Source organism: Heteronotia binoei, chromosome 8 (genome assembly GCF_032191835.1).
Source record: "Heteronotia binoei isolate CCM8104 ecotype False Entrance Well chromosome 8, APGP_CSIRO_Hbin_v1, whole genome shotgun sequence".
NCBI classification, from domain to species: domain Eukaryota; kingdom Metazoa; phylum Chordata; class Lepidosauria; order Squamata; family Gekkonidae; genus Heteronotia; species Heteronotia binoei.
The window spans coordinates 59,641,402-59,667,363 of record NC_083230.1 but is presented as its reverse complement, the minus strand read 5'-3'; the positions used below and the strand labels follow the sequence as shown (position 1 = coordinate 59,667,363).

Genomic DNA, 25,962 nt, shown 5'->3' with positions numbered 1-25,962 from the left:
ACCTCCTGAGGAAGCCTGTTCACTGAGGAATCGCTCTAATGGTCAGGAAGTTCTTCCTAATGGTGAGCCAGAAACTCTTTTGATTTAATTTCAACCCATTGGTTCTGGTCCTATCTTCTGGGGCCATAGAAAACAATTCCACACCATCCTCTAGATGGCAGTACTTGAAGATGGTGATCATATCACCTCTCAGCCTCCTCCTCTCCAGGCTAAACATGCCCAGCTCCTTCAGTCTTTCCTCATAGGACTTGGTCTCCAGACCTCTCATCATCTTTGTCGCCCTCCTCTGGACCCATTCTAGCTTGTCTATATCCTTCTTAAAATGTGGTGCCCCAAACTGAACACAATACTCCAGGAGAAATCTTACCAGAGCAGAGTAAAGCGATACTATCACATCACGTGATCTGGACACTATACTTCTGTTGATACAGCCCAAAATTACATTTGCCTTTTTAGCCACCACATCACACTGTTGACTCATGTTCAGCATAAGACCCCTAGATCCTTTTCGCACATACTACTGCTAAGACAAGTCTCCCCCATCCTAGAACGATGCATGGGATTTTTCCTACCAAAATGCAGAACTTTACATTTATCCCTGTTAAAATTCATTTTATTGGTTTTAGTCCAGTTTTCCAGCCTGTCAAGTTCATCCTGTATCCTGTTTCTGTCTTCTACTGTATTTGCAACCCCTCCCAATTTAGTATCATCTGCAAATTTAATAAGCATTCCCTCTATTCCTTCATCCAAATCATTTATAAAGATGTTGAACAAAACAGGTCCCAGAACAGATCCTTGAGGCACTCCACTTGTCACTCCTCTCCAAGAGGATGAGGAACCATTCACAAGCACTCTTTGGGTGTGTTCTGTCAACCAGTTATAGATCCACCTGTAAAGAGGGCAGTGCAGGGTCCCCCCCTTAGCTTCATAGCTCTTCTAGGAGCTATATTTACTAACTTTGGTATCACGACAAAGAGAGATGCATAATGATGCAGTCACCAGTGATTTATACAGTAGATGTGTGTTTCCTTCTCCCACTGATGCAAAAAAAAAAAAATCCCTAACCTTCCCCTATGCTGGTCTTATGGAGGTTGTTATTCCTAGCTTTTGATTTATAAAAAGTCTCCTTCTAGCATGGTCGTGTTGTAAAGTATATAATATGTTAATAATAAGTATTAAGAGTTTTAATAAAGATGTGTGTGTAATATTTGCTCATGTCTCTCAACTCTCAAACATCTGACATTCTATGTGGCACTTATATTAAGCAAGTTTGGCCACCCCTGATCTTGAGCATGGATTGATTGCTTAGAACCTCAATCATGCAGCTCAGCCACTTCCCAATTCAAACCAGAATTAGCTAGGGACAGTGCTAGAGGCGGGAGAATGAGGGGAGCTTGTCTTCATCTCTCACCTCCCCCCCATACTTCTGCTTTCCAAGAGAGCTGGGTGTATGTAAATTCCCTTTGTGATGGCTGATTTCTATTGAAGAAATAGAAAAACTGAAGCCTGCTTGTGGAATAGGGCAGAATAAGTGAAATAAACAAACAAACAACACTAAGTTGTTTGCCTGAGTCTGGAAAAGGATTTTTATTTTTATTTTTTAATTAAGAACATAGACTATACCCCTTGGTCAGCTCCACCATAAGTGGTGGTGGTGGTGGGGAGGAGAGTTTCTGCAGCTTCTGACCACATGGTAAGAAGGAAATTAAAGAAATGAAATATTAAAGTAGACAGTATTAGATACTGTATGAAAAATGTTAAATTGGGGTGCACAAACCTGTAAAGTTTCAATTAGTAATATCTAAATACACCATCTTAATCCTTCATTTGAAAAAGTCCAAGTATGGGCGATGTTTTAAAAAATGAATGTAATGCTACTATATAAAATATCTTTTTTTGCCATGTTAATTAAGGAATCTTTTTAAAATGATTCAATTGCACTCTTGCATATGAAGTACTTTTTAAAAAAATCATTCTACTTTCTAGAATAGTGAACGGGTTGGCATTATATTCTCTTTTTGGATTTTCTCCCTACATCAAGCTAGAAGAAAGAATGTTAATCTCACTGAGATTAATCTTGATGAGACCTTCCTCTTTCTGGTCTAGGTAAACATATAACATGGTTGTTTGTAGCCATGTAAATGATTAGTGGTATATCAATCACTTGCATCTACATTGTTTTGTAAATCTGACATATTTTTATGAGTCTGCAGATAAAATGGAGTATATGTGATTGATCTTTTGGTGGCTTATATTATTGTTGCTGTTTTTGGTCATTACTTTCTTTTATTGATCTTTTAGTTTATTAATTGTATCAATTTTTTATTTTATTGTAATCATAGTTAATTTGAAATGTGTTTAAAGACAGGATATCAAAATGAACTAATATTGACCTTTGGTGGTATTACATTTTTGATAAACTATGTACATCAGACTAGACAACTTCAAGACAGACATGCTATTAGGTTACAAATACAAATAGGACTGAAATAACTATGATGCAAGCAATCAGATATGCATTCTTCCAGAATCCCTCATCTCTTTCTAAGCACAGATGGTGTCAGTTTCACTGGTTCCTGGTGTAATCCTGCAGGTACCTGTGTTTTACATTCATGACTCAGCTATCATGACTCTTATATCATTGTTATACTGATTTGTAAAAGTAATGTTCACATTCTTTAAGCACTTTCAGACTTAGTAAAGATCCAGCTAAATGGCCTTTAAAGGTCTATACTAATACCTTGTATTGAGTTAACTGGAAGCCAGAGGAAGTGGAACAAGCCTGAAATTATAGAGTCCCTATTATTTGCCCTATGACCCTGTCAACACTTCGGCTGCAGCATTCTGTATCAGTTGTAGCTTCCAGATGGCTTCAGGCCTGGCGCTGTGTCTTCTGGTGCCCCAGACCGAGTCCTGTGCCCCCACCCCCTCCTGTGTCTTCTCTCTCGCATGCTCTGCGCACACAGCCCGATGACGTCACTGGAAGTGATGTCTCGGACTGCACATGCTTCGCACGAGAGCTCAGCTGGCCCTCTCGCACTTCAAAGAGGAGAGCAGTATGTAAGCCCTTCCCCCTGGATTTCCCCGTCCCGATCAAAGCAAGAAGCTTGAGCAAGGCGGGGAAAGCCGAGGCTTGCGTATTGCGCTCCTAGAGTGCGGTACGCAAGCCCACCTCCCCTCAACTTTCCTCACCCCGATGAGGCTTCTTAGCCTGATCGGGGTGGGGAAAGTTGGGGCTTGCATATCGCACTCCTAGAGCATGGTAGGCAAGCCCTCCCCTCCCCCGTACAGCCCCCTCTTGGCTTTCCCCGCCCTGATGAGGCTTCTTCGCCTGATCCAGGTGGGGAAAGCCAAGGCTTGTGTATTGCACTCCTAGAGCACAGTATGCAAGCCCTCCCACCCACTCAGCCATCTGTTGGGTTTCCCCGCCTGAATGAGGCTTCTTAGCGTGATGGGGTGGGGAAAGCCGAGGCTTGTGTATCGCGCTCCTGCAAGGAGCACGGTATGCGAGCTCTGGGCCCGGCTCCCCCCTAGGCCACCACCGGCCCTGCCTACTCCCACATGCTGGCTCTGGATGGTTTTCAAGGGTAGCCCCACATAGAGCACATTGTAGTATTCTAATCTAAATGTTACCAGGGTATGCACCACAGTGGCAAGATTTTTTCTGCCCAGGAAGAGCTGCAGCTGGCTTACCAGCTAAAGTTGCTGAAAGGCACCACTGGCCAGCACTGATATCTGTTTGAGCACTTCCAAGCTTCAAACTAGCTACTTTAGGGAGAGTACAATCTGATTCAGAACAGGGGACAACCCATTTCCTGGGTTAATAATAGCTATAGTGTTTGGAATTATTTTAAACAAGAGGCAGAGCTTAGCCCAGCCTTTTGCAGTAGTTGTGTGTCTTGTCCACTGCATTGTAATAGCCCATAGGGGACATCGTTTAGGCAGTGAGTTTCAAGGCACTCATTGGAGGACACAATACACCCAGTTCACTCATGATGACTGAAACTGAATAAACTGACCAAAGTAAGCTTAATAGGGGTTAATTCACTCTTGAAGTTCAAGGACGTAAAAGGTTCCTATACCTATGTCCTTTTACTCGCCTGCTTGTGGCTGTACACTTCTAGTAAGGGCTGCCCTAAGAGGAGAGGAATGTTTCAAATGCTGGAGTAATTGATGTTTTCCTCCTGGCTGATTGCGCACATTTATGTTGTTATGCCAATAAAGTTTGTTGTCACTGTTGTTTAGTAATTCTAATTCTAATTCTAATTGCAATGGCAAACCTCCCCATAAAAAAGTCTGTCATGAAAATGTTGTGATGTGCAGGCCTTTTTTTGAGCAGGAACGCACAGAAACGTAGTTCCAGATGGTTTGGCATCAGGGGATGTGGCCTAATATGCAAATTAGTTCCTGTGTGAAACAATGGTGATGTCAGTGGTGTGGCCTAATATGCAAATGAGTTCCTGCTGGGCTTTTTCTACATAAAAAGCTCTGGTGATGCGACATCACCCCAGAGTTGGAAATGACTGGTGCTAGCACAGGGGACTAGTTTTACCTTTACAGTTCTAAAAGGCAAAAAGCATTTAATGCAGAAGTGTTTTGCATATTTCTTCTTTGTTGCCTGCATTTGACTAGGAATAAGGCCTGTTGTGGGAATAAATACAACAGGCTCTAGAAAGAGGTTCTGGGTTAATATTCTGCACTCAGCTTCAATTTGCTGTGGCATCATAGCATAACAAAGATCATGCAGATGCTGGAGCTCAGCATTCCTTTTGTCTGCAGAGCATTGTTGCCACCTTTTCCTGTCATATTTGGCCTTGCAACTTTTAGCATCAGTGAGTGCTTGTGGTGTGATTTCTCTTTTTTGTCCTGGGCTGGTTGTGTTATGGTATATCATAGAGCAGGGGTGTCAAATGTGTGGCCTGTGGGCCAGATCAGGCCTCCAGAGAGCTCCTATCAAGCCTGTGAGCAACTGACTATCTTTTGCTTCCATCTCCTTCTCTCTTACTTCCTTCTGCATCACAGCTTGTTTTGCCAGGCTAGGTCAATTGCACAGGAGCTATGGAGCAAATCCTCTTGTTTTCGCCATTGGCTGAGGCTCCTCCCTTGGGGAGGAAGGGGGGGAGGGAGAGCTTGCTTTGCTAGGCTCTCTCAATCACATGGCAGAGCTATTCTTCCTTCCATTGGCTGAGGCTCCTCCCCCTCCTCATCCCATGGGGAGGAAGAGAGAGGGAAAGAGCTTCCTTTGCCCAGTTCCCTCAATTGCATGGGAGAGATACAAAACACCTTTAATACCAGGGGTGGCCAAACTTGTTTCATGTAAGACGCACATAGACTAAACATCAGATGTATGAGATCCGCAAGGTGATTTCAGAGGAAAGGGCAGGTTTGGGGAAGTGGCAAAGTGACATCACAGGGCATGATATCACAAAGTGATGTCACATACTCGCTAGGCACCACCCACCAAGTCTCCTGGCTCCACTTTGAAATTTAAAATTGTATCTTTAATTAATAGCTCCTTGACAAAGGGAATTCTTTGGTATGCTGCTTTGGTCCTCACTGTGGATAAAAACTGCCCTTTTCCAAGGTGGATACTAAAAGGAATAACGATTGGTGTTTTGTGAAGGAGTGGTTAGAGCCACTTAGCAGACAGAGAAAAATTAACCTGGTGATAAAAAAGGAAGCCTAGTTTTCCTAAATGACACTCTGATCCCATTCCAGAAGAAATAGATGTTTGTTAGAAATTATAATATTAGAAGTAATGACAACTGGTGCTTTGTTTTGGGAAGGGGGGATGGAGCCACTTACCAGAAATGGAAAAAAAATTAACCTGGGTGGTAAGAAAGAAAGCTTAGTTTTCCAAATGATGCTCTGGCCCTATCCCAGAAGAAATAGCTGCATGCATTCCTCCTTTTTAAAAAGGTCCTGCTCATAACAAATGAGTTTGACACCACTGCCATAGAGTATGTACTTCCAGGCAGTCATTTTCTGTAGAGGAAGTGATCCATATCCTCCCCCTTCCCTGCAGCCTTTGTCTAGGAAAAGGACAGTCTTTCTCTACGGTGGGGACAAAAGTAAGAGTGAAGTAACCTCAGCAGGGCATAATGATACCAAGTCAACCCTGCAAAGCAGCCATTTTCTCCAGGTGCAATACAATAGCACAGGCGCAGGTAATAAGTCCATACAGCAAAATAATAGAACGAACACCTACATGGTGCTCCCCTAAACTGTTTTCTAAAGTCACGTCTCAGAGGCACTTGCAGTTCAGAATCTGGGTGGAGTCAAGGATATCGTTCTGCACAACTTTTCACAAAGTCTGTATTTCCTGGATTTCTCTGGTAGCAGAGACTTGAACATGTATGCGTTGATCCATGATTGACTTCTTTGTACTGTGGCTCCAGTTAAAACAGCATTGAGAGATGGCTGATGAAGGGTGAAACCAACGAAACCTTAGGAAATCCAGGAAATACGGTCTGTTGAACTCTTTGTGAAAAGTTGTCCAGAATGATGCCCTTGTCTCCACCTAGATTCTGAACTGCAAAAAGCGGCTGAAGGCAGTGCCTCTGAGACGTGATTTTAGAAAACAGTCTGGGGGAGCATCATGTGGGTGTTCATTCTATTATTTTGCTGTATGGACTTCTTATAAACTGCGCACTAAATGTTTGTTTACACACTTTTTGTGTGAGAGTGATAATTCAACCGGTGAGGTTTTGAAGGATATTTTCTCCAGGCAAGCTGATCTCTGCCATCTGCACAGCAGTTGTAATTCTGAGTGGTCTCCAGCCCTTTCCTGGAGATTGGTAACAATGGTTCCCCAAGAGGAAATAGCTTGTTTGGAGGGTAGGTCTATGGCATTGTACCTGTCTGATGTCCCACCCCTCCTCAAACCCCACTTTCTCCAGACCTCACCCTTATATCCAGGAATTTCCCAACTGGAACTGGCAACTATCTCCTTCCCAGCCAACCATCAGCCTACCTTTATCTGACCCTCTGACTTCAGATTTCCATCTCCTGCCCCCTCCCTTCAGCCTCTTCCTAGGAAAAGGGCAGTTTTTATCCACATTGGGGACCAAAGCAGCTTACATCATTCACCCCTCCCCATTTTGATCTGCATAACAACCCTGTGAGGTAGGGTTAGACTGAAAGTCTGTGACTGGTCCAAAATCACCCATTCAGCTTCCACAGCAAGAACCTAGATCTGGCAGACCCTGCTCTGAAGCTCTGACTGCCACATCACACTGGTTGTCATAGGGGGCTGCTGCTGAATAGCAGCAAGCAGTCAGGCTTAGTTAAGGCATGCCAGTCAGTCAGGAGGCATCAAGTCACCAAAGGGTGAAGCCAAGTGTAGGGTAGCCGACCTTCAGGTGCAGCCTGAAGATCTCCTGGTATCACAACTGAACTCCAGACAACAGATTACTCTTCTCTGGAGAAAATAACTGCTTTGGAGGGGGAACTCTATGGCATTATATTCAACTGAGGCCTCTCCCCTTCCCAAACACAGACTTCCTTAGACTCCATCACAAAATCTCCAGGAATTTCCCAACCTGGGGCTGGCAACCCTAGTCATGACTGGCTTCAATGTGTTCTCCCTCAAAGGCTAAAACAGGCCTGGAAAGTGCCTCCTCCTCCTCCTGCCCGTTACTGACAGAACCAAGCTTGGAATACTATAGTTGCTTAGCAACAGCCAAAGTGGGTCATTGGAGAAGGCAGCTTCCCCAGTGGCCCAATCCTCATCTGTCCTGGGCCTGGAGGGTGGGGTTGTTCTCTATTGAGACTGAGACACACACAGCTCAGTCAATGGAAGGTGGGGGGAATCATCAGCAACATAGCTTGCCTTTTATATGCAGAGAGATTTAAATGCACCTTACTATGCTGTAAGTCAGAGCCTCCCAATATGGTGTCTGTAGACCTTTCCTGGTGTTTTTAGAAAGGGGAGGCAGGAGGCTTTTGCCCATAACTTCTAACTGGCCACTGGATTGACTATGCAGATTTAAAAAAAAATGTTTGGTAGCAGATTTTCATTGCATGACTGAAAATCTGACTGAAAGTAAGATTTTCATTGCATGACTGAAAGTAAGCTGCATATGCAGGAAAATATTTTAAAACAATATATTGTATTTGAAAGGTATCGTATTAAGCAGAGCTTCTGTGTGAAATGTTGAATTGCTATTTGAATTATGTATAATTGCTATTTGAATTATGTATAATTTCAGTTACTGACATTTTGTCATTGGCTCTATCCCATGTGCCAGCCATTTTGTGGTTGTTCCCACCACCTTTGTCAGAGTTCAAAAGGAGACAAATGATCCAAAAAGTTGGATATAAGTGTTATAAGTGCTTCACTAATGCAACTAAATTGCATATTGTACTCTAATAATGTAGTAAATCTTTATTCATAGAAATTGAATTCAGCTGTGATAAACCCAACAATCAAGTACACATTCAAAAACTGCTGTTCAGAGTCTTTGAAATGAGTCAGTGCACCTAATTTGATTTTACTTGATGTCAAAAATAAATGCTTTGGCAGTGACTCAGTGATAGCTATGTGTCTGTGACTAACATAGACCACCGTAAATAAGTAGCTGAGAACAACTATAAAACTGTTTCCATCCCTAACCATGAGTTTCCAATTTCAAGCAGCTATTGCTCAACAAAAAACAATTTATGTAAACATAGCTTTAAAACATTACCTAATCAAATCATTTTCTTGCAGCAAATACTTCTGGATACTTCCTGAACATGTTTACTTCAACATATGTCCCAGTGATTTCTACAGAATTCTAATTTCCTAGTAAATTTCAACAAAATTGGACCTCAGAATTACACAGCAGAAATGTTATGTTATACTCACTACATGGCTGTACCCTTCTTACCGCTAATAACAACATCTTGGTTCTCAGTCTATGAATTCATACAACTATTTTCTTAATACTTAATAAAAGGCAAGAATTAGGTTGCACAGTAAATATGAACAAGGCAGAAAAATTATTAAAAGCAGCAAATGCAATTTCAATTCTAAGAATCATTACCTGTTTCAGGAAATGTGCTTGCATTGCATAGCTGTTCTTTTCCTTCTCCAGCAGCTGTTGCAGCTTTTATTTGAAACTGATAAGAGGTATTTGATAACAAGCCTCTGAAAATATGCACTGTTTCATTATCAGAAGACAAGATTGTTGAATTCTTTCCAAATATTATGATGTAATGGGTAATAATTCCATTTGTCTTCAAAGGAGGGTCCCAGTAGACTAAGACGGACTGCCAACTGGTTGCGGTGCATTGGATATTCTGGACAGTATCTGGAGCTTCAAAGAAAAGCATGCACCAGAGGTAAATATTCCAACAAAACTAAAAGGGCAACAGCATTAAAGTATATTTCAGGATGAATGCAATGTTTCAAGAGTGAACATTCCAACCTTTGATACTGACAGCATAACAAGAGTTAAGTCCTTGGTTTTGCATTCTGGGTATTTAGCAATTCCAAACTTGCTTGCAACAATGTCCTCCTCAAATCAATTAGAAGTTTTGGTAAATTTTATGCAAAATGGATTTAGCAGTATGAGTGTAGTAAGAATGTCCTGAGAGATATGAGACTACGTTTTGGAATCTACGGTCAAGTAAAGGAGCCTTTGATTCACAAAGTTCTAATGCAAAGTCCTAAACCAGGGAAGTGAAACAAAAAAAAGTTGTTTTCCATTTAAAAGCTTTATTAGCCATTTTAACCTTAAGTTTAGCTGAAGCTAAAGTGATAGGGCCAATCCCAGCTTCTGCCCCACCTCAGGAGATCTGGATTTCAGGCACAGAAGCATGGCACCAAAATCTCTTCTGACATGCAATAGAGACAGGGGTGAGTTGTATTTCCCTTTGTTGGAAATAAATTCAGCTTATCAAGGAAGTGGTAGTTGATCCACCTCTGTCTGTCTGATCATGTACATTTAAACAACTAGTGTCTCAGGTCAGATAAATTGAAAGCAAGGATTTTGTTCCATTACCTTCACTCTCTTAAGACCAAAGGAGAAATGTAAATGTGATAGATAAAATGAATGCTGAATAAAGAGATTATTATTACATTGCTTTAAGTTATATCACATTAGGAGAAAGTAAAAATAATTTAACTCTGCTACATAGGCTTCCCAACCCTTCTGCCCTGGCGGGGGACCCCAGGATTTCCACCCTCTTCCCCCGCTCCCCCCCAAAAAAGCAGGGGGAGGGGGGAAACGGCACCGGGGAGCATGGCGAGCCACCCCATCCCGGAGCGGGCGAGGCTGCCGCGCCGCTGCCCCCCCCTCTCCGCCCACTGCAGCTGCTCCTCCAAGATGGGCCCAGGCTGAGCCCATCTCGGAGGAGCAGCCAAGAGGCGGCAGCAGCGCAGGCAAAACCAGAGAAGGGAAGGGCGGAGGCAGGCCAGGAGCATGGCGAGCCACGAATCCGGGCCCTTCTAGGACCCGGACTCGCGGCTTGCCACACCCCCGGCCTGCCTCCACCCCCCCTCTGATTCCACCCCAGAGGCGGAGCGGAGTGGACGAGGCCGCCGTGCCACTGCCGCCTCTTCTTCACTCGCCATGGCTGCTCCTCCGAGATGGGCTCAGGCTGAGCCCATCTCAGAGGAGCAGCCACGGCGAGCGAAGAAGAGGCGGCAGCGGCGTTGCCCGCTCCGAGACGGGGTGGCTCGCCATGCTCCCTGGCACCGTTTCCCCCCCTCCCCCCTAGCTCCATCCCAGTGTCTCCTGGCTCCACCACCAAAGTCTCCTGGCTCCACCCCAAAGTCCCCAGATATTTCTGGGGTTGGACTTGGCAACCCTACTGCTACAAAAGTGAATAATATGCATCCAGCACAGCATTTTAATAGATCTAACCTGATTCCATTGTTGTAAACTGAACAATGTTACTGAATTGATTGCCATTTCCAAATCTTGTGAATGCAGATACACTGATGAAGTAGGTGGTGAATGGTTCTAGTCCAACAATATTAGCTTCATTATGAGAACCTGAAACATTCTTAGAAGAAGAAAGAAATTACTGTACAGCTGTTATTTTGCAAGATTTTTTATATAAGTCTGGAAACATTAGTTTCTCACAACAGTGTTGAGCTACTCCAGGACATTTTTTTTAAAAAAAACAACCTTTTCTTAGAATAGGTTTTTCCCCTTCCATATAAAAGTCCCCATAATTTCAAAATGGTTCATCAAGTGGCACAAAGGACCAGAACAGGGGCTTACTATACTCTGACAGCAGTCTAACATGTTCAGGACTAGTCTTCCTCAGTTATCCCCAGGCTGTGGCCCACACCATGCCTTGATGCATGATCAAAATGTGTCTTTCATAACATAAAGCATTTATGTATTTAGAAAATTTCTATGCCACCTCTCCAGACAACCTGCGTGATAAATCTTACAAAATAAAACATGGTAAAACATAAACTAGCATTAAAAACATGAAAAATTAGGAAAACTATTAAAAACTCAGCCAGAACATTAAAATTAGAATAAAAATAGACCACCACCATCACATTACCTATACAGGGGCAGACAGAAATGGCCAGACTTTGCTATGATGGCCACAGCCTGCTCAGTAGTAATACTTATCAGCACAAATGAAAGCAGAGGTGAACTTACAAGTAACTGTTGTTCATTGAGTATCTGCTGTGCAGGCCCACATGGGGGACTGTGCATGAGCAGACCTGCCATCAGAGAGGTTTTACAGCTAAAAGACTCCAGAGGGTGCTGTGCTCTGGAACGAGAGTCTTAGTTCTCACATAGGGACCACATGCTCACCCACTTCAGTGCCTCCAGCCTCAGTACCTTCAGCATCGCTAAAGCAAGAGCACACAGCAGGGCATGAGGGAGGGCATGTGTGCTTGCACAGAAGATACTTGATGAACAGCAGTTACACATAAGTGCAACCCTGTTTTCACTATCAGTCTTCTGTGCAGTTCCACATGGGAATCCTAGCAAGCTATTTAAGAGGCTGTGAGGCATGCTTACCTCGCTTAAACACAGACTGAAGAACTGCCTTTCCTACCTGGGCCTCTCATCTCACCTGCAGATCCAAGGCATAGTGACATATGAAGGTGTCAGCAGATGACCAAGTAGAAGCTCAGCAAATCTCTGTCAAAGGCAAGCCATCAAAGAAGGCTGCAGAGAAAGCTACAGCTGTAGTAGAATGTGCATTAATCTCTAAAGGATGTGGTATGTCTGCTAACTTATAACATTGTCTTGTGGTAGAGGCAATCCATCTCTACCAAGCCAGGCAGAGGACTTAGATAAGATAATCCTACAGCAGACTGCCAAGTTCTCAAAGAAAAAGGACACAGTGGTGATGGGAGATTTCAATTACCCAGACATCTGTTGGAAGCCCAACACTGCTGAAAATGAAAGGTCAAATAAATTCCTGATTTGTCTTGCTGACAAGAAGAAAGAAGATGATATTGGATTTATATCCCGCCCTCCACTCCGAAGAGTCTCAGAGTGGCTCACAATCTCCTTTACCTTCCTCCCCCACAACAGACACCCTGTGAGGAGGGTGGGGCTGGAGAGGGCTCTCACAGCAGCTGCCTTTTCAAGGACAACCTCTGCCAAGGCCATGCTAGCAGGTGCAAGTGGAGGAGTGGGGAATCAAACCCGGTTCTCCCAGATAAGAGTCCGCACACTTAACCACTACACCAAACTGGCTCTCCACACCAACCTGGCTCTCATTTTCCAGAAAGTGGAGAAGGAAACAAGGGGGTCTGCTATCTTGCACTTGCTTTTCACCAACAGAGAAGAACTGGTTGATGAGGTGGAAGCAGTGGGCATGCTGGGCAGTAGTGACCATATGATTTTGGAATTTATAGTCTTGGGAAAGGGAAAAGCTGCATGTAGTCAGAAATAATAATAATAATAATAATAATAATAATAATAATAATAATAATAATAATAATAATAATAATAATAATAATAATTATTATTATTATTATTATTATTATTATTATTTGTATCCCGCCCTCCCCGCACAAGCAGGCTCAGGGCGGCTCAAAACACATAAATGTAATACAATACAATAAAATCATACATAGCAATAAAATCATCTTAAATCAATATACAGTTACATTAAAATTAACATTAAGATGCTAAATATAGCAAATATAGGTTGGACTTTAGGAAAGCAAATTTTGACAAACTTAGAGTTATGCTAGGTAAAATCCCATGGCCAGAAATACTTAAGGAGAAGGGAGTTCAAGAGGGGTGAGAGTTTCTTAAAAGCAAAATATTGAAAGCGCAATCACAAAGGATTCCTATGAGAAGGAAAAATGGGAGGAGCCTAAAGAAGCCAAGGTGGTTCCATAAGCAGCTCTCTAAGGACTTGAGAAATAAAAAAAAACCTCATTCAGGAAATGGAAGGAGGGTCTTTTAAAAAGAATGAATATAAACAAATAACCAGTGCTTGTAGAGAAAGAGGAAAGTTGGTAAGGTGTGGTTTGGATCCTGTTACTGTTAGATGGATCTGTAACTGGTTGACAGATCGCATCCAAAGAGTGCTTGTTAATGATTCCTCAGAAGGTCTGTTGCCTCAGAAGGTCAGATAAGAACTAAGGGTTTGAAATTAAATCAAAGTTTCCAGCTAAACATTAGGAAGAACTTCCTGGCAGAGTGATTCTTCAGTGGGACAGGCCTCCTCAGGAGGTGATGGGTTCTCTTTCCTTGGAGATTTTTAAATAGAGGCTATAGATGGTCATCTGACAGCAATGCTGAGTCTGTGAATTAGGCAGATCATGAGAAGGAGGACAGGAAGGGTTGCATCATTGCTTAGTTCTTGTGACCCTTTCTTATATACCCAGGAAAATGCTGATTGTCACTTTGGGGTCAGCCAGCAATTTCTCTCCAGGCCAGTATGGCAAGAGATCATGGAGGTTTTTCTGGGCGTGGAGCAGAGGTCACTGGGGATGCATGTGTGGGAGAGGAGGTATTTGTGAAGTTCTTGCATTGTGCAGGAGGTTATACTAGATGACCCTGGAGGTCACTTCCAACTCTTTGATTCTTTGATTTTATGATCTGGACAGTGTCTGGGAAGAAATCTTCTTCCCTTTATTAGGTCCCCAAACATACAAACTATATTTTCAATTTATAAAATTCCTCGGTCCTTTAAAGGTAAAACAGCACCCTTCTAACATCTAAAGAATGCAGATGACACTAATTGTCAAGAACTTGGCACAGGGAAAAATACCGGTAAAATGATCTCCTGAGATATATGAATTTGAAGACCACCTTAGGGAGGAACCTAAGACTACACTCTCAGTGAAGCTCTTCAAAAATGGAGGTTCCACCTGCAGGGCTGCTAGTTTGCTTTTCTTCCTGGCCGATGTACTGCTACCAAAACAGACTTTCATTGATACTGGCTCTTCTAAGCATGTTGCAAGGGATTCAGTAGATATGTGCATTAGACCAGTGGCCCCCAATCTTTCTGGCACCAGGGACCGGTTTTGTGGAAGACAATTTTTCCATGGACTTGTGGTGGTGGCACTGCTGGGGGTTTTGCTGTCCCAGGCTGCCCCCCTGCCCACATCCCATCCCTGCCCCCTCATGGGGGACTTAAAATGAGTGGTAGGCAAAGGTCACTGCCACACTGCCCCTTCCACCCACCTGGGAGGATTAAAGAGGCTGTGCTTTGGAGTGAAGCTACGCTGCCACTTTCACCCACCTGGGACCCAGGCGGGTGAACTGCCTCTGTGGCCCAGTTGCTAACAGGTCATGAACCGGTACTTGTCTGCGGCCCGGGAGTTGGGGACCACTGCATTAGAAAAGTCAGAACAAGTGAAAGAGACCACTGGCAAATCAAAGGATCTCTGGGAGACAAAGGTTACATGAACCCTTCAAAAATCTTTTGGATAGATGGTGTGAGAATACAGATTTGCCCATCTACTTCACTGTGGTAACAAGGAATAGCAGCAAGGAGGACTTTCTCTGATGAAAAGTCAAACCTTCAGATTCAACAAATATTCAAATATGCCTTGCAAAAGTACAGTATACGGAGAGATGCCCCCCCTCTCTCTACAGCATACCAAAACCCTTCTCCATTTATAGAGATAAGATTTCCTAATATTGGGTTTGCTTGAGTTTAACAGCATGTCATTAATCTCTTAAGAGAATATTAAATCCCTGTCCCAAGCATCCAGACAATGAGACTGAGTTGATACAAGTCATGATGGAACACATGCTTCCCACTCAAAAAATGTAAGAACCCGTGGTATTGCTGATGAATAGAAATATAAAAATAAGCAAATCAATAACTATGAATCAACAACTAAATTTTAATAATTTCAACATTGAGGGAATAGATACATGTGAAATTTAGAAACATTACAGAAAACATTCAGCTCTCTAAGATGACCCTAGTTCCTCCATCTTTCTTATTAACCAGAAACATTCTGGAGAAGAAACCCACCATTGCTGGAGGTTCTGAAAGCTCCTCCATGGCACCCTTTTCAATTTAAAGCACTTAGTGCCTGCAATAGGACAGGAACTGCCTGCTTAGATGCTCTCGACAAGGGAAAACATGAGGGTCATTCTTTGAATTCTAACCTACAACCTACATTAACTATAGCTAAAACCTACTCATTAGACGTGATAGTTCCTCAAGCAGCATAAAACTGTGCCAGTCTATCACCAAATTTGTCAAGTGGATGTACCCACCCTAGTAAAAAAGATGGTTCTGTGACTGGAATGCCTCTCTGGGTGGAAGTAATTGGGCAGAAGATCTAGATCAGTTGAAACCCCTGTGCTTCTGTTAGCTTTGCTGTGGCATAAATGACTTAAGCACAGGATACTAGGCCCCAGGAGTGTTGGAATACCAGTAGTCCATCTGATATGGATGCCATGTAAAAGAGCTCTGCTTGTACTGGGCCATGGCAGGTTGAGACATCCCTGAGGACTTTGCAGTTTGTTCATCTGTCTTTATTAGAGACAGTCTCTTGTTCATCAATGGAAACCAAAGTGAAGCCTTCAAAAGGTAAGTCCTCTACTTTTTGTTTGGTTTCTGCTGGTAATGCTGTAGACCAGAGGTGTCAAACTCATTTGTTATGAGGGCCAGATCTGACATAAATAGGACTTTGTCAGGCTGTTCCACGTGTTTCATAAAATGTAATGCCTGGTAGCATAGACAAACTTTATAAAGGACTCCAACAAACATACTAAAACGTTATTATTTTTAACTTAAAACAAAAACATGTCAAAACAATAACACTCTTGCTATATTTTGTGTATTTAATAGTCTTTGAAAACAGCCATATTCCCCCACCCACCCTTAAAAGATACCTGTCTAAAATGGAAAGGTTGGGGAATCGTAGGATTTGGCAATGGAATTTTAAAAACAAAGCATCAAGAAAAAGCATAAGCACAACAGCAGAAACTAAAAATGTAAACTAAAAAATATAAAATGCTCTGAGCCTATAGAGATATGAAATGGTTGGGCATTGCAAACTTCCCCCCTACTCCAGGTCTACTCTGAGTGGTTATAGCTTTCCAGGGTTTCAGAGTTTGATACAGGTTGGTTTGAGATAATAATTTTGGTTGTCCTCCTCAGCACTTGTTCTGCATTGGAACTCCATATTAGAAGAGTGTGTGCATTAAAACTAATGTTTCTCTGCAAAGTTGGAATTCCTTGGGTTTGCAGAACTCTATATTTTAACTGTGGTTGGTCCCAAACCTTCCCCACCACTGCCCTTAAAAGATGTCTGCCTAAAATGGAGAGGTGGTGGAATAGTGGGATTTGGCAATGCAATTTTAAAACATAAAACGTTTTTAAAAAGCACAATGATCACAGCAGAAACTAAAAAATATAAAATGCTCTGAGTCATTCAAGATGTTTTAATTTCTGCTGTGATCTTTGTGCTTTTTCTTAATGGCGCCAAGACAACAACTACACTGATTAGCAGTGCAGTGCTCTGCAAGTGAATTATTTTTACTCTTTTAATCGCATTCTTTATTTGTTTAACTGCACTGTTTATTTGTTTAACTGCACAGAGGCTTCTAGTTTGTAACAGCATTCCAAGGAGCTTGCTTTCGAACTCTGTCTGAAATTTCTATAAACTCTTACAGCTGAGATTAGCTTGGAGTAATGAGTCACTAAAGCTGTTATCAGTGCCACCTACAGATAATTAGTAGTTTGAGTTTTATGAAGTTTAAGTTTTATGGAGCAATCTGAATTTTTACATGCATGCCAGTTATTCTTGTAATTCGGCTGTTGGTTACTTTCTGAAAAGACAAACTGTAAAGTGGTGAGGTTTTTCTTCTCTAATGCTCTGAGCCTAGGAAGACATTAAATGGCTGAGCACTGCAAACTTCTCTCTCCACCCCCCCCCCCCATCTTAGAGTGTCTGTGATTATCCAGGTGTAATGCTCCCCCTTGGCTTTGACTGTGGGTTCCCAGGTTAGAGAACTTACTCAGGCACCCATAATCAGGTCCATTCAGCAGAGAGATGCTGGCTCAAAACATCAGCCATTTGCAAGGAGACAGCTGAAGCTGCTGGTTTTTGGAGTTAACATACAGAAAGAAACTGAAACAAACACTAAATCATGCAGATATTGAAAAGGGGGGAGGCAGACTGTTCCATTACATACAAAAAGTTTTAAAGAAAATGGGGAATGGATTTTCCATTAAGGTCTCTTGGCACAGGCAGACTACTCTGGGAATAGAAAATCCACTCTGCATTTTCTTTGCAATTTTTTCTGTGTTTCAATAGAGCACAGAGGAGAAGTCAGCAACTACAAAGGCAGCCCTGTCCTCTGCTTCCTACAGCTCCACCTTGAAGGTTGAAGACAGGCAGGGGAGGGAGTGGGGGGAAGAGACCAGCAGGCCTGGTTAAAGCCATTATTGGGCTGGTTCTGGCATGCAGACTGTGAGTTTGATACCTCTGCTGTAGACCTTAACCAGGCGTGACATCTAAGGACAATGGCACTTGCCATAGGCAAGATGGAGCTTCTACACAGGGGTATTGAACTCATTTGTTATGAGGGCTGGATCTGACATAAACGTCACTTTGTTGGGCTGGGCCATATGCGCCATAAAATATAATGCCAGATACCAGAGATATAAACTTTATAAAAATTACAGCAAACCCAAGTAATGATATATTTTTACTCAAAATACAAACATACTTCAAAGACAATCAATTCTGATATACTTGGATAATCAAATTAGCTTTATTAATTAGTTTAAGGTGGCTGGGGAGAAAGAGAGAAAGAGGACCATCCAAAAACAGTATTATTGATTCATCTCCAAAGAGTGTTTTTAAAAAAATAAAATAAAAATCAAGTGCTACAAGAATGAATGTCAATTTCACCTTGGAAATAAAACGATCCATTTTAAAATCATCCAAAACAGGACTGGGAGGCCATCCAGCTTAACAGTGTGTCTACCTTAAGCTGAGGAGATCAGGACGGAGGCAGCAATTGCTGCCTAAAGGCAATGGCAGAGAACAGCCAATGGCAGTTAAAGATGTGCCTCTCCCACAAAGAAATGATCTGTGCTGCTTTGGGTCTCCATTGCAGTATAAATGAATTTAAACAAACAATTCTTTAAAGACTCTTGTTTTTGTGTCCATTATGGATGAATGTGGAGCCAGCTTTTCCTTCCCTGAGCTCGCTGCTGACGGCTGGAGGAGCTGGAGCAGAGAACAGAATAGTGGCCACAATGTTCCCTCTAAGCTGCAGAGTCTTGTGAGCAAAAATTCTACTTTGTGAGCTCCTGGCATTAAAGTTGTGAGCTACTGCATAAATCAGTGTGTCGAGGGTCATCCTTCCTGAGCTAAGACAAAAATGTGTGAGCTTGAGACTAAAAATTTCTTTTCTTTTTTTTTTTTGAGTTTATTAATTTATTTCTTGGTGTGTAAATACAGAACACAGATTTCTTCTTATAATTTCATCCAATTCATATACCAGAGCCTCTGAATTTAAGCTATTTTATACATAAAACATAGAGTGGAAATGGATTAAAACATCAAAAATTAACCACCTGATTTGTAAACTAAACTTATTACTATATCATTTATTCATCACCACCGGATCCTTGTTATCCTTTTCTTTTGTCTTCCTATCAAACCATATATACAGTTTCTTCCATTTATTGCTTGCTACTGGTTTAGCCTCCCCTTTCAAAATGGTTGAAAGTATATCCGCTTCAGCAGCATGAAGTACTTTTTCAGTCACTTCAGATAAATTTGGACATCTCCCTTTCCTCCAATATTTAGCTAGTAAGATTCTAGCAGCTGTAAGAATATAAATCACCAAATACTCGTCTTCTTTTGGTATCACGCTAACTCAGCTTAGAGGGAACACTGGCAGGGAGGTGGATGGTGCATTATTTTTACAATTTATTTTTGTTCAATGCCACTGGGGAGGAGGGAGAAGAGGACAATAAGGAAGTAGCCATCCTCTTGTCTCTGCTCCCCCTCACCTTACTTTGCTGGGAAGTTGTAAACATGCAGTTGTATGTGCTTGAAATTAAAGAGAAACTCCGGCATTTCTCTTGAGATGATCTTTTGTCTCTGTCCTAGTGAGGGAGGGGGGGTGCACTGCTCTTCTTTGTGGGGGGAAGTGTTGGGATAGGTGCTGTGCTCCCCTGCTGGCTATGGCTGTGGCACCACCTCTTGCAGTATCTCAACTCCGGCTCTCTCAACTCCCTTTTGATCTCTCTCCAATACTGTTAACAACAACCTGTTGCTGTGCCCCAGCGTGTGGTGTCCGTGGCAACACTCTGTTCCCCTCCACTAGCTCACAAAAAGGGGAGACCACACAAAAAATAGGAGAAGCCAGCCCACACAGCAGACCCAGCTATCACATCTCACCTCCCAGCAGCTCCCTTGAAGAAAGCTGGCAGCCTCTGGATCAATGAGGCCTGCGAGACCAGGGGGTGCATGGCATTCCTGGCTTCCTCACTTTCCATTGGGCTTTCCCACACTGGTCTACCACAGTCAGCAGTGGCCCCCTGGCTTTAGTACCCCAGCTTTAGTACCCCAGTGGCCAGTGCCACAATTCCGGCTGCTGCAACCAGTTCAGACTGGACCACATGCTCCACGAAGGACAATTCAGGCACATCCAGTCCTTATGAGGTGGTGAAAGGAGTGGAGCAAGTCTCCACAGCCCAACAAAGTGCTCACATATCCCCATGAGTGGCAGTAAGGGAGGGAGGAGCCTGCATAGTGATCCTGACTGCTGAATCCCTCGATGGTACCCCACACCACTTCGCTAAAGCTCCTCAACTTCCACCTGCTCAGGCTACTGCAAGTCTGGGTCATTGATACATACCCAGAGAGCTGGGGTGGGAGAGTGGCTGAACTTACCTCTCAGCTGCCTCCTCTCGTTGAAGCCACTCCTGAGCTCTGCAAAATCAATATGGCTGAATCAACTTCCTCTGGCAAAGCTGGCTCGGGTGTGGATGAGCTCTGCTCACATCAGGCAGCCATGTGGAGCAGCAAAACTCAGTGGAGCATTGAAGAGCAAGCAATCTCATGCAGCATGCAGCGAACCCCCTTCCCAATCCTCCGAGCCCAGTTGAGACTGAGCCGTAGGTCTGCTTGGGAAGGGGAGGGCCAGACTTTCCCACTGCTGCAGCACACCCTATTTTTCCAGAAGTGGCCACAATGGCTACCCCCACGCAGGACTGCAAATGGGGCCCATCTTGGCAAGCTGCTCACAGGCTGGATTAGAGTCCTGTGCAGGCCCACAGGCTGTATGTACCAAAGCCTGTTGTTGGGGTCCAGTCTTTCTTTTCTCCTTTTGGTCTTCGCCTTCTGGGCTGGAGGCTCAGATGGCACATGCTGTATCTGAGGAGAATGTGAAACTCATTGGGACCCGGATCCTAGGGGCAGAGCCGACTGCATTGAACCCGATGCTGGTTTCTCTGAAACCGACTTGGATGCTGGGTCTGAGGCTTGGCGACTCTTAGGCTGCATCTCTCACAATGATGCCTTTAATTTGGAGGCTCTATCCCTTCTAGTTTGGGGGTAAACTGTTGGCAGATCTTACGTGGAGATGTTATGTCCTTCAGACAAAAAAGGCTCATCTATCTCAGTCATTTTTGCCCCTCAGCAGGTACACTTTTTCAAGAGCACTTTTTGAGCCATCTTTAGGGCTCACAAGAGAAAAAAAGAACATTTTCCAAGTCCATACTAGTCTGACAGTACAGAAACTAACACACTACAACCTACTTCTGCAGTGAAAGAGGAACTGAGGGTTGGGGTTCTGTAGTGTAGAAGCATGTGGTCCCTGGCTAGGAACTAAGACTCTAGCTCCAGCATGCAGCATCCTCTAGAGCAGGCCTGTAGCTACGGAGGGGCCTGTGGAGGCCCTGCCCCCAACATCTGGGTGGGGGGTCCCACAGCCTCCTCCCTCCACCATGATTCAAATTGTACTTGAGGGGGCAGCAGGATCAGCCCTGGCCTCTGCATGCTATTTAAAGGCCTCGCCAATTCGCTGGTGGGCAAGGCCTTTAAATCACATGTGGAGGCCTGGGGATGTTCCTATTGTTCCCCTGTGCAATTTGAATCATGAGGGGAGGGGGTGGTCCAAGGCTTGAGGGCTGCCCCCACTGCTCAGAATTCAAATTGCATTGGAGGGGTGGTAGAAGCAGTCCCAGCCTCCAGGAGGCCAGCAGCTACTCTTGCTGACACTCTAGCACAATTTGAATCATGGGGAAGGGAAAAGGTTATGAAGCCATGGTGCAGGCTGCAGGCAGCTCCGCCTTCCCCCAGCAATTCAAATCATGCAGGAAAGGCAACAGGAGCAGCCACTGGCCTCCCAGAATGATTTTAAGACCTCACCAAACAGTTGGTTGGCAGGCTTTTTAAATGGTGCAGGGAGGCTGGTGGCTGCTTCTGTCACCCCTCTGACACAATTTGAATGAGGAGCAAAGGTGGCTCTCAAGCCACAGCAGGGGTGGTAGGGAGGGAAGGTGAGGTGGTGAGCATAGTTGGGATTTTTTAGGTGGTGGATTCCCTGCGTTTTTAAAAAGCCCCCTGACCTGTATGTGCTTGAAATTAAAGAGAAACTCTGGTGTTTCTCTTGAGATGATATTTTGTCTTTTGTCTCTGTCACGGCATGGGGGTGCATTGCTCTTCTTTGTGGGGGGAAGCGTTGGGATAGGGGGCACCACCTGCTGTGCTCCCTGCCTCCTGTAGGCAGATCTCAATTAACTACTGCTATACTTCCCTTCATACAGGCAGCTGAAGCTTATCACAGTGTAGAGGTATATAACATCACCTGGTAAATAATGTCCCATTAGGCATCCATTAAACAGGGAGAGGACATTTTTTTCCAGGCAGTTGGGAACACTAAAAGCAAGTCCTTTCTTCTACTAAAACTCCTTAATTTTTATTTACATCTCTTTTAAACCTTCCTCATATGCTCTTCAGAAAATTTAAAACCTACTTTTAAACACTATAATATAATCCTCATCCTGCTACATAAAAAAACCCAGAACTCTCCCTTTAAGTGACATTTGTACCAATGTTCAAACTTATTTTTGGACATGGAAGAAAATCAAACAGTAGTTTATTGTATGACAGCTTTTCAACAAAATACTGCTAAGTACAGTCACAAAATGAAAGTGTTTGCAGAATATATGCACTTGCATCTTGATTGTAATTATTCCTTTAAAAAAAATTCTACTTTTGAACTCCATTTTTTTCAAAGTTCTCCCTGTGCCAGGAAAAATCCTCTTCTAACCCATCAAATCATCTTCTCTTTTAAGATTGTCATCATAACATCAAAACTCACCACTGTGCTTAAAACAGATTTTAGGATTGTATTTGTTATCAGAACCATTCCACTGATTATTTAAGAATATGCCTTGTCCCTTCCCTTAGGTGCATCATCTTGCACTCTGTCGGCACTTGTTAAATATTTCTTAACAACAACAATTATACATATTAATACTACATACCTGATAAAATGTAGTTTGACTGGTATTTTCAAAAATGTTAAAAGTATATCTTTTAATAACACCATTTGGTTGAGGACTTGGATTCCATCTCAGCCATACAGAGTTAGATGTATAATTGATAACCTGCAGATTCTCAGGAGGAGCTAATGGAACTGAGAAAGAAAGTGTTCTTTTGTTTTAATCTAAAAACACTACTTATACCTATGGACAAATTGCAAGAGAAATTCACCATGAGAGATTTTTTGCGCATTCATTTCTAAACTTCTTCAGAATCAACAGGGCGATGTTCATATTTTACAAAGTGTTTTAGTTATGTATAATTAAAATATTTTTAACCTATATACATTTCCCTTGAGATTAACAGTAATAAATTGTAAAATCTACTGAGCTTTCTACTAAAAGAAAGGCAATTTCATACATGTAGAAAAATCAGTCAGCTAAACCATAAATTCCAAGGTATTTAAATAACATACATGCCTGCCCTGCCATCATGCAGGGATTTTATTTGGAGTGTAACAAATTCTGCATTGGCACATCACACTGTAATGGCAGAGGCATGACTCCAGCAAATTTATTGGTTGAAAATACTGATTTAGGTTTTGGATACACACACACACACACACACACACACACACATCATATAGGACACAGGAGATTCCCTGGAACAGCATAAGGAGAAAGTCAAAAGTCTACAGAAAAAGGTGGTAATAGGTAAAAATTGCCTCCCCTCTTTCTGTCAGGAGAAATTTTCCATTAGATACAATGGAGGGTGATTGCACAGCTGAAGAATATGTACTTCTAGATGGAGACATGTCTGAAAAATGATGATGATGATATTTTGCCTTTCGTTTAAAAATAAGGCTTAAGGCAGCTCAGATGGATAAAAATTTAAAACATAATAAAATCAGAATTAGCAGACCAATAACAGCACAGCACTCTTAAAACATTTTAAATGTGATAAAAGTAAACAAAAATAAATTAACCTATGTGGAAAAAGAATTTGTCAGTGGAAACCCAGATTAGGATATTTGCTTGGCATGTTCTGTAATGTGATGGCTCATGGATAGAATCTATGTTTGTTAGTGTTATAGTTGATGTTTGTTAAATGATGTATATGTTATTATTCTAATAAAAATTTGAAATTGGGGAAAAAAAAAATATTAAAATACTAGTGATTCAGGAAATAAAATCACTGAAAGTCTCTTTGAACCAGTTTTAGCCAATCTCTGGCAGATCAAAAGAATGACACTTTTTCTACGGCAGGGAATACCATTGCCTAGGCACCACATCCCCCAAAAGGTCTTGATATGTATACATGCCAAGCTCAAGTCTGTCAATACACTTTAGTAGATTAACAGTTATTCCACAGAACAAGCAGGATGAGCCTTCCAGTTCCCCTTGTTTCAGGCACTTTAGAACATTTAATGTTAATATAAAAACTTTAAACTAAGACAACCAGCGCATCTGCTGTTGTGCTGGTCTAATATGGTTGCTGCAATGAGTTCAAATTAGATACCCTGCTAGGGTTGCCAATCCCCAGTTGAGGGCGGGGGATCCCCCAGTTTGGAGGCCTTCCCCCCGCTTCAGGGTCATCAAAAAGCTGGGGGGAGGAATATTCATTATACCCTATGGATCTGGGTATCTGAGGCTCTGGGGGGCTGTTTGTTTGAGATAGAGGCACCAAATTTTCAGCATAGAATCCAGTGCTTCTCCTCAAAACACCCCCCAAGTTTCAGAAAGGTTGGACTAGGGGATCCAATTCTATGAGCACCCAAAGAAGATGCCCCTATCCATTATTCCAAATGGAGGGAAGGCATTTCAAAGGGATGCGGTCCCTTTAAATGTAATGGTCAGAACTTCCTTTGGAGTTCAATTGTGCTTGTCACATCCTTCCTCCTGGCTCCACCCCCAAAATATCCTGGCTCCACCCCCAAAGTACCCAGGTATTTCTGGCAACGCTATATGCTGCCAGGTGTGTTTTGCCAGGTTGAGAGCAAGCAGTGAGTAGTGGTTAGAATGTCAGACCCTGGATCTGGGGGATCCTGGTTTGAATCCCCACTCGGCCATCAAGAAGCTTGCTGGGTGACCTTAGGCTAGTCACACATACTCACTCTAACCTACATTACAGGGTTGTTGTGAGGATAAAATAGATGAAGAACAGAGGAATTATGTGAACCACCCTTTGGGGAGAAGAGCAGGATATTACTGTTCAAATAAATGTCATGCATGAGAGCAAATAAGCCATGCCATTTATGAAGATTGCTAAGATTTGAAGTAACACTGGAGCTGGGAGAAACATCCTACTGAATGGTATAGTTTTACAGCCAGGCATGAAAACATGACATTTCTTTGATGTTCTAATGTCTATTAGCTGAGCAAGTTCTTGTGGGCTTCATGGTTCCAGAACCCAAAACCTGGATTTAAGGCCTTTTTATGCATGCAGGAATCCTGAAATAGAGCTGTCTCTTCAGAATGTGTGTGTGAGTGAGAAAGAGAGAGAGAGAGAGAGAGAGGAGGAGGAAGAGGAAGAGGAAGAAGAAGAAACAGACAGCCACCAGTTGAACCTCCCAGCACATGTTCAGGATTTGTAAGTCTCAAATAGTTTAGATCATCACACTAGTCACAGTCAGTTCTATACATGGCATCTTACAACTTACTCTTGATGAAACCAAGATCAGCTCTCTTTCCTGGTATGTCCACAAATTGAGAGTGAGCCTCAACTGTTAAACCATGCTCCTGGACACTTCTATAATCTATTTCTTACCAGGTAGAGCTGGGTATCTCTAGAATGAAAAGCTGGTTTTCCAGAGAGAGTGCAACTCCGTCTAGAACCATTTGTAAACCTAATCCCACATCTGTTACCTCCAAACAATTATTTCTTTCCTTTCTAAGGTTGTTTTACTTTGCCCATGTACAGACTTTAACACCATCTTCAGATATTAATAGAATGTTTCTACCATCTTTATGGAATTTCATGGTAAGAAGAAAGAGCGAGAGTGTTGTATAATCAGCAAACTGATATAATTGAACATCTGATGACCACTCCCAGTAGTT

The 25,962-nt window shown here is 42.7% G+C and overlaps 1 protein-coding gene across 1 annotated transcript in view; it reads right to left on the bottom strand.

Annotated features, from left to right (window-relative positions):
• The window catches only part of PTPRQ (protein tyrosine phosphatase receptor type Q), a 213,067-nt gene that overhangs the window by 96,514 nt on the left and 90,591 nt on the right, over positions 1 to 25,962 (bottom strand). Inside the window, exons 26-28 of the mRNA XM_060244417.1 lie at positions 22,909 to 23,060; positions 10,851 to 10,992; positions 9,027 to 9,299 (exon numbers count right to left, since the gene is read on the bottom strand). Of these exons, the coding sequence (XP_060100400.1) occupies positions 9,027 to 9,299; positions 10,851 to 10,992; positions 22,909 to 23,060 (567 nt within the window). The remainder of the gene's footprint in view (positions 1 to 9,026; positions 9,300 to 10,850; positions 10,993 to 22,908; positions 23,061 to 25,962) is intronic.